General features: G+C 41.2%; 1 protein-coding gene across 1 annotated transcript; it reads left to right on the top strand.

Annotated features, from left to right (window-relative positions):
• Nucleotides 1-1,332: 1,332 nt before the first annotated feature.
• On the top strand, nt 1,333-13,433 carry LOC119329102 (probable Ufm1-specific protease). Its single transcript, XM_037602104.1, has 13 exons — nt 1,333-1,599; nt 1,702-2,052; nt 2,835-3,088; nt 3,490-3,583; nt 5,246-5,421; nt 7,025-7,115; nt 7,221-7,343; nt 7,444-7,491; nt 7,585-7,661; nt 10,095-10,183; nt 10,313-10,424; nt 11,607-11,709; nt 12,960-13,433. The coding sequence occupies exons 1-13, from the start codon at nt 1,389-1,391 to the stop codon at nt 13,187-13,189; spliced, it is 1,959 nt and encodes a 652-aa protein (XP_037458001.1). The 5' UTR covers nt 1,333-1,388; the 3' UTR covers nt 13,190-13,433.
• Nucleotides 13,434-14,286: the final 853 nt, after the last annotated feature.

The following is a 14,286-nucleotide window of genomic DNA, read 5'->3' as shown; positions in this document are numbered from 1 at the left end:
TAGTACAACACTCGTTGTCTCTTGATTGACTGTTTCCTCTTTGGTATCTTTGGAGCATCGAACATGCATTTTCTGTACATTGGCTACATGTTAACTCTTCGGCACCATAATAAAACTTTAGCAAGATAGTTCTTAAATTTACCAAAGGGAGCAGTACAAAATTTTCAATTCAAACTTAAGAAAAAATCTAAGATAGGTCCAGTAAGGCAGTTCTTCGATTTCAGTGCAAAATTTCAGTGGAAGCCTAAGGGAAAAAAATCTAACATACTATCAAAAGTGACACATAGGAAAAGCACTATTCGAGTACTATCGAAAAGCACTATTTGACAATATTTTAAGTGTGATCGGTGCTTTATCCTCTTTGTTGCGAGGCCGGGGGTTGGATTTTGCAATCCACCTGCATCAACTTCCCATGGAGGCATGGAGCGGCATGAAACTCGCCTGGAGGCGTCCATGCGTAGCCCCTGATCCTGACACGGCCTACAGACCTAGAGAAAACAAAGCAGAATGGATCAAAACCAATCAGATTGTGGAGACAGATCGAGGCCGGGAGTAGCACTTTGAGAAGCTGCAACATTTTTCGGCCTGATGCCAAATCCAATTCCAATAGAGCAATTCGCATCATTGAGCTCGATAGTTCCTTTAACAAGAGCGACAAGTTAGCTGGCTAAGTAATACGACGACAGTGACAAAACATCATCGATGAAAGAGGAGGGCATGGGTCAGCCGCAAAATCAACCCTAGTAGGCAAGAGATAACCGAAGTCCAGATGAAAGAAATGAAACAAAAGGAAGTAGCAATACGCACCTCCACAGTGCGCCAACGAAATCAGGCTTGCAGAGCACAACGGCCCATCAGCTAATCAGCGGCTTATGTGGTCAAAATCGGCCCAGTTCATGTGACGGCTCCCAGGTCGTTCTTCGGAGCAGCAGCCCAAAAATGTTGGGCTGGACGAATCAGCGGGATAAGTTGGCAATTTGGGACGTACAACGGTACAATCTAACGGCTGCGAACAGCAAAGCGCTGTGGTTTGTCTCAAAAAAAAAGCAAAGCGCTGTGGTGGCTCGGTGGTGGCTCCGTTGTACTGTTTAGTAATAGGAAAATTGGGCAGTATCCAAGAATCCAAGAATTGAGGAATTCAAATCAACCTTAACCTTAGTTTTCTTTTAGGAAAACTTAACCTCTTCGAGATTAGAGAGAAGGGAAGAGGAGGCGAGACGCTTTTCGCTGGCCGGGGAAACAAACCGCGTCGGCCTGGGGATTTGGCCCAAAGCCGGCCGACAGCGGCCCAACTGAAGAAGGCCTAACCGGGTCTTGCCTCGGAAGGAAAGTCACAGTGCTCTTGCGAAGCGTAGACACCGGCGTTTCCATCCTCCCGATCGCCGCCGATGGAAACTGCCGCCGCTGGCTCGCGCCGCCCGCCGGCCCTCCGCCTCCTCTGCCCTAAGAAGTCCGTTCTCTCCTCCCCCTTCCCATCCCTCCTCTGGCTCGTCGGCTCCCCTCGCTTCCTCCAGCCCGTCACCGTCGCTGCCGCCCTCCGCTGCCTCCGCTTCCTGTCTGACGACGGCCCGTTCTCCCCCGATCTTCCCCACGAAGCAGGCAAGTCTCTCACACCCACCCCGCTAACTTCGAGTCCTGGATCCCCAGCAGCTAGTCCCACTCATGGTCTTCCTCGCCTGACAATCTCTGCTGTTCGTGCAGACGAAATCCGTGGATTACTCGTGAGGGGGTTCGACATCGTGGGGGGCCTGTTCGTCGGGAGCGCGAATTTCGAGTCAGATGCCGGCAGAGCGCTGGAACTGGCCGGGGAGCTGAGGGAGCGGCTGTTCGGCGAAAGGGCGAGCCATGGCATGGTTGGTGGCTGCGTGGATGCGTCCACCGGGGACATTCGGTTTCTTGTTTCGGAGAGTGGCGGGTCAGAAGTTGTGGAAGGGCAGGAGGTGCTGTGGGGGGATGAGCCGGGGAGGTCGCTGCTGGAGAAGGGCTGCCTTCTGCGCTGCGAGCTGCAGCTGCAGCTGCCACTCTATCTTCCTTCGGATGAGACGATGTCTGGTAAGTGCCCCCTTCTCTTCCTCAGCTGTAAATGTCAAATTACCGTCCTTCTGAATTTTCATTATCCAAGTCTTTAGCTTAACTTTGCATGTGTCGAGTGTGAAGCCATATATCTGAAGTATGCAATGCTTTCGTGTTGTAAAATTGTTGTTCATTAGTGCTTATTATGCTTTGGTTTCACATGGTTGAGTGCTGAAAAGTTAACTTTTCCGTACTTAAATATCATGCTACTATTATCTCCAGTTCCATGATTTTCTTGGATACTGGTAAAATGCCAGGATTGTTGCATTTTTATTTTATAATTTGGAACTGCGAAATAAACAACTAAGGGTTGATATGTAAGATGCAATTCCTTTCTTCTCAGGTATCATATGGATAATTTTGAGTATATGTACCCTTTGGTAATTTGGTCACCCAGCAACTCATTTGTTTTTACTTCTTGGGTTGCATTTGTTAGGATAATGCTCTGACATTTATACTTGAATAGCTGCATAATAATAGTTATTTTCCATGCAATTCTTCAATTTGTAAACAAAACCATTGTTTATATACCAAATTGTTTGTGATTTCTTGGGCCTGGCGAATGTGCACTTGCAGACAAAATGATGCGAACATATGTAGAGAGATTTTTTAAGGCATAACAATCATGTTTGCAGCACTTCTCCCAATTTTTATTGAAATTGTATTTTCTTATAAAGCAAAAAGGAAATTGTAGCAGGAGCTATAAATCGTTCTCTACTGAATGGAAGGCATAATTCTTTACTATCTCTTACCTTTTGTAGGCATTGAAGCGAGGTTTTCTTCACTCATTGAATCTACAGCTGCTAACCTCAGAAGTCCTCATGTTTCTTACCTAGTTGAAGGCCCGACTGCAACATTTGACGAATCACACCATTCAGTTATCTTACATGGCAATAATTTGAATTCTGTTTCCCAACTACCCATCAACACAAACACAAACAAGTGCAGTGCCAAAATTGTATCCTGTTCAGAATTCTTACCGACAAAGAGGCATGACCTCTCCTCAATAAGGGAGGTACGCTGCACTAAACTAAACTTGCTATACTTGTTTTGTAGTTCTAATGACCAATGTCAATTGTGAGACATTGTCATCTTCGGTCACTTACCTCTCTTGCTTCTGTTATTCAGTCATGAAATTCAGTATACCCACCGTAAAAAAAATTCAGTATACCTATCTTTAATATAAAATATTTTGGGAATCACATATTTCATGAAAATCTGTTTTCAGTTTTATGGATGACTTGTTTGGAAATATAAACTTTATGAAGGTTGAAGGACTATATGGAAAGTCGTAAGGCATCTGCCGAATGGAGATGCCTTTAATTACTGAATTTGTATAGTGTGACGATGTTGATTTATATTTCTATATCATGTGACAATCTTTAATCGCAATTCTCTGAATGTCTTATTTGCTAGAATGCAGATGCAATTCAGATAACTGTCCTATCCAATCAATCATTGAACATCTCAAAGGCTGGCTCCCCTGCCCCTATGTTAAAGTACTTTCCAGGTAACTATTTTCTTATAAAAATATTCTGCTTCTTGAAAAATAAAACTTGCACCCTTTTGCTCCCTTTTTTATAGTGAACTGCGCAATGGCCGTAGGATAGCAATGCCTTTCGATGATCTATAAACCGGTGGCTTCACTACCGTTTTTATGGCTTCGTAGCAATGTACATGCATTGTGCTAGTATAGTATATTCACAGTATATGAGTATATTTAGAATGACAAAGTAATATATATATAGTATCGCACCATAGCATATGAAACATGGGTTTAAGTACACCTTACACCCGGTAGTGGAAAGTATTTTCCCTAAATGTAGTATGTAATACTCCCTCTGTTCCTTTATATAAGGTGTATTTGTTTTTTTTTTCAAAGTCAAACGAGTGCATGTTTGACCGAGTTTTTAGAAAAATACACCAATATCCACAATAGGAAATTTATATATCATTTGATCCATCATGAAAGTAGTTTCATATTTTATCTATTATAGGTATTACAGATGTTATTTTATTCTATAATCTTGATCAAACATTGAAATGGTTGACTTGCACAGAAACCAATACACCTTATATTCTGGAATGGAGGGAGTATATGAGACGTCGGTCACTACACCTTACATCTTCAACATGGTCGTGGATCTGTTATACAACCACCCCTTGAGTTATAGAATACCTATTCTACAACCACCATCCTGTGAAAATAGCCTGACCCCTGAACCTCCACTGCCCACCGCACCATCCTCCTGCGCCACCCCTTTGCTTCCTCCCGTGTGCCGCCGATCTACTACTGTACCACTCTTCCCAATCCTCTCGCATGCTGCTGGTACACTTACTCGCCGCCCTTCTCCATCCACCCGTGCTCACCTCCTTGCTGCCGCACCGCCCCTCCCCTTTCTTGGTGCCCCCGTCAGCCTCCCCCCCGCGCCGCCCTGGCTCCCGTTGCCACACCACTTCCCCAATCGCCCCTCCCCTGCTCGCAACCCTGCAGTCTGGTCGCTGTCCTGAGCTCCAGCCCCGGCATCATCTTCCAGCATCGCGATCGCCAGGTGAGAGGTCGCGCACCACCGTGAACTATCATCCTCTGTCGCCGCCCCTCCTCTAGCTCCTCCAGCACGCTGGCTCCCGCCCCCATCTCCTGCCGCAGTTTTCTGCTTCTACGGACAGAAGACCATTCGGTGAGGACAGCAAACAATTCACTATGTTAAGCGAAAAAAGAAGTCCACTGCAAACTGGTGCAGTTTGCGATATAAAATACTCCCTCCCTCCCATAATGTAAGACGTTTTTTTAACACTAGTGTAGTGTCAAAAAACGTCTTACATTATGGGACGGAGGGAGTAGAAGTTTGCTCTTCAGACCACAGTGGTTCACTATGTGAACTGCAGCAGCCTGCTGTATCAAAATAGAAAACAGAAGTTCACTTTGTCCATGCAGAAAGTTTACTTTTTGTTGGGAAGTCCATTTTTTCAGTCGGCAAGTCCATTTTTCGGTCTGGGGATGGTACACACATTGCCTGGCATTTCACATATTCACTCTAGGAAGTTCACTCTGCCATGTACAAGTATTCTATAACAGGTCGCAGAACAGATGGAGTACATTTCTTTCCCCCTTCATTTTTGAATCACTTTTCGCTTTCCTCACTGAAAGTATTTTCATATTTTATATCAGCACCAGCACCAGCTAGCCTGAGAGTAATCGACCTGAAGCTAGATATATTATGCTACAGTTCTATGGATCTTCCTGTAGCCGTTGCTGTATCTGAGCTAGTTATTCCGGGATTAGCTGATCAGCTAAGCATTATGAAGAAGGCTATCGTCTCAGCGCTCTTAACTCAACAGCCTAAGGTATGTGATTCATAAGTCCTCTGATTGCCATGATGTCATCACTAAATCGATTAGTATATGCACATGGAAGGGCAACGGATACCTACCGTTTTACTACATACTACAAATGAACAACATGAAATGTTGGAGGTGCCACTTCAGCATGCTGCCAAGATATTGCCATAGGGATGTGTAAGGTCACCAACTCTAACTCTAATAGATTATTTGATTTGAACGCTTTTAAAAACCTAATAATTCAGATAAAAGTAAAAAAGGGCTAGTTAGGTCCAAAATCTCAAGATATGATATGAAAAATGGCAGCATGTTATGGAGTTGCAAAGGTTCTTTACAACATACTGAAAGCTATATCAAAACTACAAGCGGGGCTTTTAGAAACTTAGAATCAAGAGGTAATAGTAATCTTAGAAAAAGAGGTTGTAAATATGAATTCTCTGGTCACATCCCAATTCTGCAAGGTGACAGCTGCTTAAATGTTGTCTTCTTGCCCTTGTTACTGAGAAAAGGAATCAAAACTTGAGCATCGATGCTTGAATAGGCCCTGGTTGGACTCTTGTGAGTTTTGGGGCATGTATGCATCTGTAAGAGTGTAGTAAGATTGAGCTCCAGATGGATGCTTGGTGGTGTGGCAAATGCTCCTTATTCTAAGGCCTTTTTATCAGCCATTGTGCCCTTAACTTTACTAGGTTCTAGATTATTATTAGTTCATTTCTGAACTGAATATTATTGTGTGCTAATATTTAGTAGTAGGTTGGCTGATGCACCAAGCACATAGCAGCCTCGACTCATAGAGATCATCTTGTTAGGCAGAGAACACTTCAGTTTAGGATGCTAAGGGTAGGGTTTGTTAGGATGCAGAGGTTCTATTCCAAGGGTATAGTCAGTTCTCCCTGTTAAAGGGCACCATGTATGTACCTTGTTGCGAATGAGCAGTGGAATATGATTAGGCCCTGCCAGTAGGTAGATGAGGCCAAGTGTCCTTTACGGCTTTACCCAACTTTCAAATGTCAATCCACACAATTATATTAGGTGCTATCAAGTTTTCACAATTATGTCGTGAAGAAATGTACAACATATGTGTCCTGTTGCCACACTTGCCAATCTAGTGAAAAGCAGCATGAAATTTGCAATTCACTACTTCTAATGCAATCGAAAAAGTTAAGAAAAAACAATCAACTACTCCCTCCGTTCCATAATTCTTGTCGTGGTTTTAGTTCGAGTAACATATGAAGGGGAGCCTTGGCGCAGCGGTAAAGCTGTTGCCTTGTGAACATGAGGCCACGGGTTCGAGTCCTGGAAGCAGCCTCTTGCAGAATTGTAGGGAAAGGCTGCATACTATAGAGTATAGACCCAAAGTGTCGGACCCTTCCCCGGACCCTGCGCAAGCAGGAGCTACGTGCACCAGGCTGCCCTTTAGGGAGTAACATATAGCTCCGTGGATAGGGTAGTTTTCTTGTTCTGATATTTTATTGTTGTAATTTCCATACAATAACATAATATATTTGCGTCATTAGCCATGATTTTCTTGCTATTTAATATATATCTGATTGCGTGCAAAACGTTATGGAATTTTTGTCTCTAACATCGTTTCTTTAATTTGTTGAAGCTTTGTCCGTACCATTTTATTCCTCCTGGGTTGCTTATTCCTCTAACAGCTATATACGACACAAGATACGGGGAGATTGAGGAAAAGCAGAGTATGAAATTTTTCTGATGCTTTGATGTATTTTGTAATTCTTGTTTTAACTTAGCATGACAGTGTACTTGGGTGTATTATTAAAGTTTGCATCATAAATTTGTAGGTGAACTGAGAAGAAATCTGCACTTCAGGCTTGGTCTGCCCTTGGATCGTCCTTTATTACGGACTTCTAATGCACTAACTTTTGGTGCCATGGAAAGGCGAGATAGAAGCTCATCTAAAAGTGGTATCAGTTATATTTTGTATTCTTCTTAGTTGCTCTGTTCCTTGTCTTCCAGTTAGAAAATATTTTCCTGACACCCACTGTGATCTATCATTGAGACCAGGTTCCTCATTGCTTCGAGATGTCCACAAAGAAATTCCATCTAGTGGTGGTTAGTAGTTACATAAGTTCTTACTTTGAGAGCATTAACAAATTTGCTGAATTTGTAAGGGGATAATGGTTTTTAATTTCATGTTTATTGCAGTATCTGGAGGAATCATGTCATTGATTGAGGGTTCATATGAGTATTACCATTACCTACATGATGGTATCGATGACAATGTAATGTTTGTTTTTGTACTTAAGGATCTCTTTCTATTAGTTCTTACCTCTCTTCTCGACAGTTTGTTTCATATATACTCCCTCCGTTCCGAATTACTTGTCTTAGATTTGTCTAGATACGGAGGTATCTAGCACTAAAATGAGTCTAGATACATCCGTATCTAGACAAATCCAAGACAAGTAATTCGGAACGGAGGGAGTATGTGTTCTATTGCCTGATGTCTACATATGTTAAAAAATACCTAGGGTTTATTTGAGTATCTTGTTCAGTTCTTAGACAGCAGGTATAGTCCTTTACCTTCATAACAGATTATAGATTCCCACCCCATGGCTGGATGTTGGTTTCTGCATTTCTTTCGTCAGTGCTGTGAAGTCCTCTCCCAGTAAGATGATAGACAATCACACCTGTCCATTTGATGGAATTAGATGTGACACATAAGGCTACTGCACAAGCAACGAGTATATTTTGCTTAGTTCGAATACATCTTATTTACCAAAAAAAAACAGAACAATATACTAGAAAAAAGGTTATCTGTTTTACATATAAAATGCAGCTGTACAGAGGTTTGAAATTCAAATATCTGGTTTGAAATATACAAATATTTATCATGGTGTTATCAAATTCTTTGAAAATAGTACTCTTAGAGTAACTCCACTAGTGCATGTCACTTGTTCTAAAATCGTGCCACACAGGATTTCATGTGATCTGGAAGTGGTAGAGGAAAGGAGGAAGAGCCCTGTCTCCCATGCCAGCTCACCAACATATATGTTATCCTGGTTTTAGTAACAAGCTTAATGGAGAGGTTCTTATCATGGATGTGGCTGAACAATGAACATCATCCCCACATACTGACGAGCTTAGTAACAACCTATTGGAGGTTTTCTTAGTGTCATGCCTTGGGTTACTGTTATATACTCCCTCCGTCCCATAATATAAGAATGTTTTTTACACTAGTGTAGTGTCAAAAACACTCTTATATTATGGGACGGAGGGAGTATATTTTTTCTATATATCTGCCACGTGCCCCCCCTTTCCAACTGTTGCTTTCCAAACTGTATACAACACGACTTGCAATCTTCTCAAACCAACCTATTGTGTACCTTATCTGACTGCGGTAGCACCTATCCTGATGACTGCTATTTTTTTTACCAGACAATTCTAATTTATATTCGTTTTCTTTGAAATTAATGCTTCACATATACCTGTTTTTGTCTTTAAATTTGTAACCGAAATAATAAATCATCATACTTTAGTTTTAAAACATTTGTCAGAGAATTTCCTGTTATAGGCTTTATTATATGCTTGGTGCCCCTTTCTTCAGCTGAGGAGGACATAGAGAATGGTATTTCATGAGTTGCATTTGGAAAGCTTCTACCTGAAATTGCTCTGCTAGTTCCACTTCCATGTTTTGGTTTTGTTAATAATTCTGTAGTAACATAGGTGTCTTGCCCATTCATGTAGAGCTATGACGAATTATTGAAGAGCACATTGTAGTTGGCATTTGCTTTAAGCCTTGCAACTGCATTGTTAGAATTCGGAAAATAGGTCAAAAGTTGCTTGCTGTAGCACTAAATCAAGTGTTGGTATTACAGGGTGGACTTTTTTTAATTATTATTTGTGCCATGTACTTCTGCATTATACCAGTTGGTGTGAAATGATTAGTGCTAAAATTTCTGATTTGGATATTTTTCAGGCTAAAAGATTTGCCTTTCCAAACATGTAATTGCTCTTTTGTGTTGATCAATAAATTGAATTGATACGAGTCTTTTGCCTTCTACTATAATAGCAATGCCTGGGGACTATGTTGTGTTTTACTCGGGTACATTTAGGTAGCATTGTGCATACTGCATGCCTGGAACAGAATGTGATGAGAACAATAGATGAGGAAAATAAAATAAAATCATATGTCAAATCTGTTTGGCTACTTCTAGATACTTCTATTGTAGTCTAGTATTTATTTTCTTTTCTCAACCTTAGCTACTGTTTTCTTCTAGCTATGAGTAGCTATGAGTAGAATGGTGGATCTTAAGTAATGTTTTCTGGAGTGTTCTAGCCATAAGTAGAAGTGAGACATGAAGGATTCCCAAAGTCCTATAAATATACAGGTCCTCGCCTCTAATTTGTAACCAGACTATGTACCCACTACCTGTAATAAAACTTGTTGTTCTTATCTAAGATCTTGACTAGATCTTGTGCTCTAGGAGTTTTGGATTGAACTCCTGCTGCCATATCAACACATTGATGTTGTTCCTTCAACACTTGTGTTGTACACATTGTAGCAGCAAGGTGGAGTTGCTCCTCCACAACTTTATGCTGCTTCAGAATGCTACCTATTTTTGGTGTACCTCAATCATATGGTTCAGGATGATTTTAAGTCTCTGAGTTTCTGTTGTGGCCAGTGGTGACAAGTCTTTGTTATCCTCCTTTTTCAGGGATGGGGATGTGCTTACCGTTCTCTACAAACAATCATGTCTTGGTACAGGCTACAACAGTATTCGTCTATAAATGTTCCTTCACACAGGTTTGACAGACTAGATGTTATCATGCCTATTTTTTCTACAATTGTTTAATAGTAACCTCTTTCTACAATGGTACAGCAGAAATTAAGATGCCAGGCTGATTAATATATTTGCTCCAACTTTCTAATCAGGGAGATCCAGCAAGTTCTTGTTGAAATTGGTGATAAGGATCCATCATTTATTGGATCTCGGGAATGGATTGGAGCGATAGAATTAAGCTTTGTGCTTGACAAACTCCTTGGTGTGAGTTTATATTTCTTTTGTGTTTGATGAATAATTGTGCATGTTTGATGATGGTTTTCTTTTCTAAGAATGGCAACGGTTAGTTAGCAACCTACCGGCATCCTACTCCCAAACCCAAGCACCAGCATCTTAACATAAGCATCATCAACCACATGGTCTCACAATGTTCATTGTTCGAAATACATTTTCGTGAATTGCTGGAGGACATCAATGCAGGACTGTAGGTTGTATAAGTTCTAATATCACTCAAGGTGCATTGCACATATGCCTTTACTAGTGTGTTCCAAACTTGTCAAAAATCAACAACAAATGATGGTATTTCCAAAATCCATCATAACTGAATCATGAGTTTGTTGCCTATCTTAAAATATGCATGGAAGGAGGTGCTTTGTTGATGATCCTTATTTTGGTTCAGATTGCTGAAACCATATTCTGGTTTAGACTCATATTTTGTTGCTTTATTGATTAGCAAAAGATTGATTTGAGCCCTCTAACCCTGTAAGACTGTAATTGTTCAGTTGTAACCTCAAAACGATTACAAAGTTGATTTGATCATCTCTACAAGTTAAATAACCTATTGTCTATTGACCCTGAAGCTTGTTTGCAGTGTTGCGTGTAAACCTAGAAACAGTTTGAGTTATAACTCAAGCTTTTGAACATTTTTCGTTTGTTACATGTTCTTGTGGTCCATTTTATTCTGTGAATTCAGATGTTGTGTCTGATCCACAGAAAATATTTTTGGGAGAAACTGAATTTCTGAGTAGGTCATTTTTTTTTCTTCCAAATATGTACCTTTAAGTCTTCCAGGTTTGTTGGTCGTAATCGTACTCGGTGCACGAACCAGTGGATAGCACTGGAAATGCCCTTGCCTTAGGATGTGAACGACCTTGAGTTGGAATTCTTGTGCATTTGTTCTATTCGATTGGAATAAAATAGTTAAAGCATCAAAATGTCCTTTCACAAGGACTGGGACTTGACCCCAATATCTCTTGCACACAGGACTACACCAGTATATAGCAATTTTTAGGAATACACCAGTTTGTAGTTGATGTGCTTTTGTATTATCATTACTTGTGTTAATCTGAGAGGAGATAGTTAATTCAGTACACTCATGTTTCTTATTCCTGTATTGAGTTTTGAGTATATGTTATTGTTTTGGCTTAACAGAATTCGGTCATGCAGGCTAGTTGCAAGATAATTAACGTGAGATCTGGTGATGAGCTTCCTGAGAAATGCAGAGAACTTGCGATACATTTTGAAACCCAGGGAACTCCTGTAATGATTGGTACGTACTTATGTTTGATGCCATTATTTACAGCTGCAATAAGTTATTAAGTACTCCCTCCGTTCGGAATTACTTGTCTCGAAAATGGATGTATCTAGAACTAAAATACATCTAGATACATCCATTTCTGTGACAAGTAATTCCGAACGGAGGGAGTATTATAAATAAACCCTTGAAACCTATTTTCATGGATGCTATCTTCCTGAGGACTTTGGATCAATTAACCTCACTCTGTCTGGTGCATAAAGCATTTCAGATTCATCCTGACATTTCATACCTACTGCATACCTTGAGTTCTTTTTTAAACTTGGTGCATATCTTGAGTTGGTTTGTGTCTGCTCCCAAAAGTCATCTTCTGTTGTGCTATCTTCATGAGACTATCAGTCGCTGTCTTCTATTTCCATGCGCCAGCTCTTTTTTTTCAACTGAAAACTGCAGGGGAGGTCGCTGTCTCTATTTCCATGCGCCAGCTCATTTGATAGAACATGTTACATTTGTTACATAGAAAATGTTACAAACGAAAAATGTAACTTGTTACAAACGTCATGGGAGATAGAACATTAGTTACATGTTCATGTTACATGAAAATAGAACATGTTACATTTTTCGTTTGTACCATTTTGATAGAGGTCGCTGTCTTCTATTTCCATGCACCAGCTCTTTTTTTAACTGAGTAACAATCTGCCTGAACTCATGTAACAAGTCAAAGGCTTGGAGCGATAAAAGGCAGATGAAAGAGGTCAAAAAGCTCCTGGGAGTTGAGAACCTCACTGAAAGAAATAAGATGGTTGGTGGCAAAGGAGTGTATTCTTTGAAATTTGAAGTCCATGAGAGGAGAGTGCCAAGAATCACTCCAAAACCTTGTGCATAACACGCATAGTGTATACAAGTAATAGTGTATACAAGTACTAAATGTATGGAGTGTTATCATAAGTCATGGTTGCTTCAATGTTCATTTTCAACTTGTGGCAATGTTTGTGCTGATTGACTAACAATAGCTGTGTTCCAAACGTGTGGTCATCTTGATGACAATCACTGTTTTCTCATCTATTTCAGCCACCTACATTTTCTGGACCATCCATGCATAACACTTCCTGATAAGCAAGAAATGGCAATAAGATTAATAAAAATGGTGGCAGACACAGAGAGATTAATCGAGTTGGATAATTCATGCAAATTGGCTACATTTGGATGCATAAATAAACCTATTCTTATACTGATCCTTTAAATATTGTTGGTAATGAATGCAGGTGGTGGAGTTTTGGCTTATACCCTTCTGGGAGTTGATTACAACGAAGCCAGCGGTGATTGTGCTTTTCTCATCCTTGATCCACACTACACTGGTAGTGATGACCTCAAGAAGATTGTTAATGGTGGGTGGTGCGCGTGGAAGAAGTCTGTCGACAGCAAGGGTCGGAGCTTCTTCTTGAAGGACAAGTTCTACAACCTCCTTCTGCCCCAAAGGCCCAATATGGTGTGAGAACCGGATAATTTTAGATCAAGCATTCGCATAGTGACTGGGTTGTGACTTACATTACAACAATAGGCGTTGGCCGAGTCCATAGATATTGTATTTCCAGCATGAATAGATTTTCAGCAATATCGTTATTGAGGCTGCATGTATCTCTTATTGATGCATTCGCATGTGTATGTAGCACAAATTTGATTTATTTTTTTATAACTTCACCATTATGGCGGGTGAAGAACACTCTTGTTTTGTGTCAGGCTTTTTCTTGTAAGTGTTTTCTCCCTTAATGCAATGATGATACATGGCTCTCATGCCTCTTTTACATAAACAAGCGCGAGACGAGCCCACCGTCATTGGCTAGGAAAAACAACAGTAGGGTGAAACAGATTTAGCTGTGAGATGAAGATCCAATGGCCCAAACGAGCCAGAGCACTGGATCGGACGGCTCGGAACAGATGGGGGAGCTCAAGGAGACCGACTTGGCCAGGAACCTTATTGGTTTAGATAAGCTCCTTGCTCCAATAGCAATTTCTCAGTACCCGATGGTCATTGACTAACTAGACTTATCTCAGAACAAGTACGAGCCTCTGCCAGTGCCGAATGCGAGTTCTGACTTTTTCCTCGGAGCCCCACTCGTCAAGGACCAGAGACCAGCCAGATGTAGGGACCTGTCCAGCTCATGTTTCTTGGGGTTGCCACCGGGAATTTCCTCCGAGTTTGCACCGGCAGACCGGAAGCACAGAGCTCATGCTTATGTGGCTGACACTGGGAACTTCCCCGTTTTTCACTGGCGTGTGGCAATATACCATCACTTCAAAGTACAGGCATCTCCCCCTTTATATACTTATATAACCAGAGAAGTACGCCAGAACGGGGAGGTTGACATTTTGGTTGAGAGCTGACTGAACCGAATGCAGTTTGACCTTCTTAGAATAAAATGCTAATCTCCACTGCACCGGGAGCTGAAAACCAGTGCTATAAGGCTAAGCATTGGCACTGCTCACTCTGCACAACGTTTAGCTCCGAGGATGATGGACACAGCTGCAAGAGCAAGGATCACCTCGTGGTGTTCTTTGCTCCTCTTCCTCGGTCTGAGTTTTGCTCAGAAT

The sequence above is a fragment of the Triticum dicoccoides genome, chromosome 7A, assembly GCF_002162155.2.
Source record: "Triticum dicoccoides isolate Atlit2015 ecotype Zavitan chromosome 7A, WEW_v2.0, whole genome shotgun sequence".
Lineage (NCBI taxonomy): Eukaryota > Viridiplantae > Streptophyta > Magnoliopsida > Poales > Poaceae > Triticum > Triticum dicoccoides.
This window is presented reverse-complemented; position numbering and strand designations above follow the sequence as displayed.

Excerpts from the sequence above, each read along its gene's own strand:
- LOC119329102 (XM_037602104.1), top strand. The coding sequence starts at position 1,389 with ATGGAAACTGCCGCCGCTGGCTCGCGCCGCCCGCCGGCCCTCCGCCTC. Across the intron at positions 1,600-1,701 it reads CGATCTTCCCCACGAAGCAG|ACGAAATCCGTGGATTACTC; the intron begins GCAAGTCTCTCA and ends CTGTTCGTGCAG. Across the intron at positions 7,492-7,584 it reads AGAAATTCCATCTAGTGGTG|TATCTGGAGGAATCATGTCA; the intron begins GTTAGTAGTTAC and ends TGTTTATTGCAG.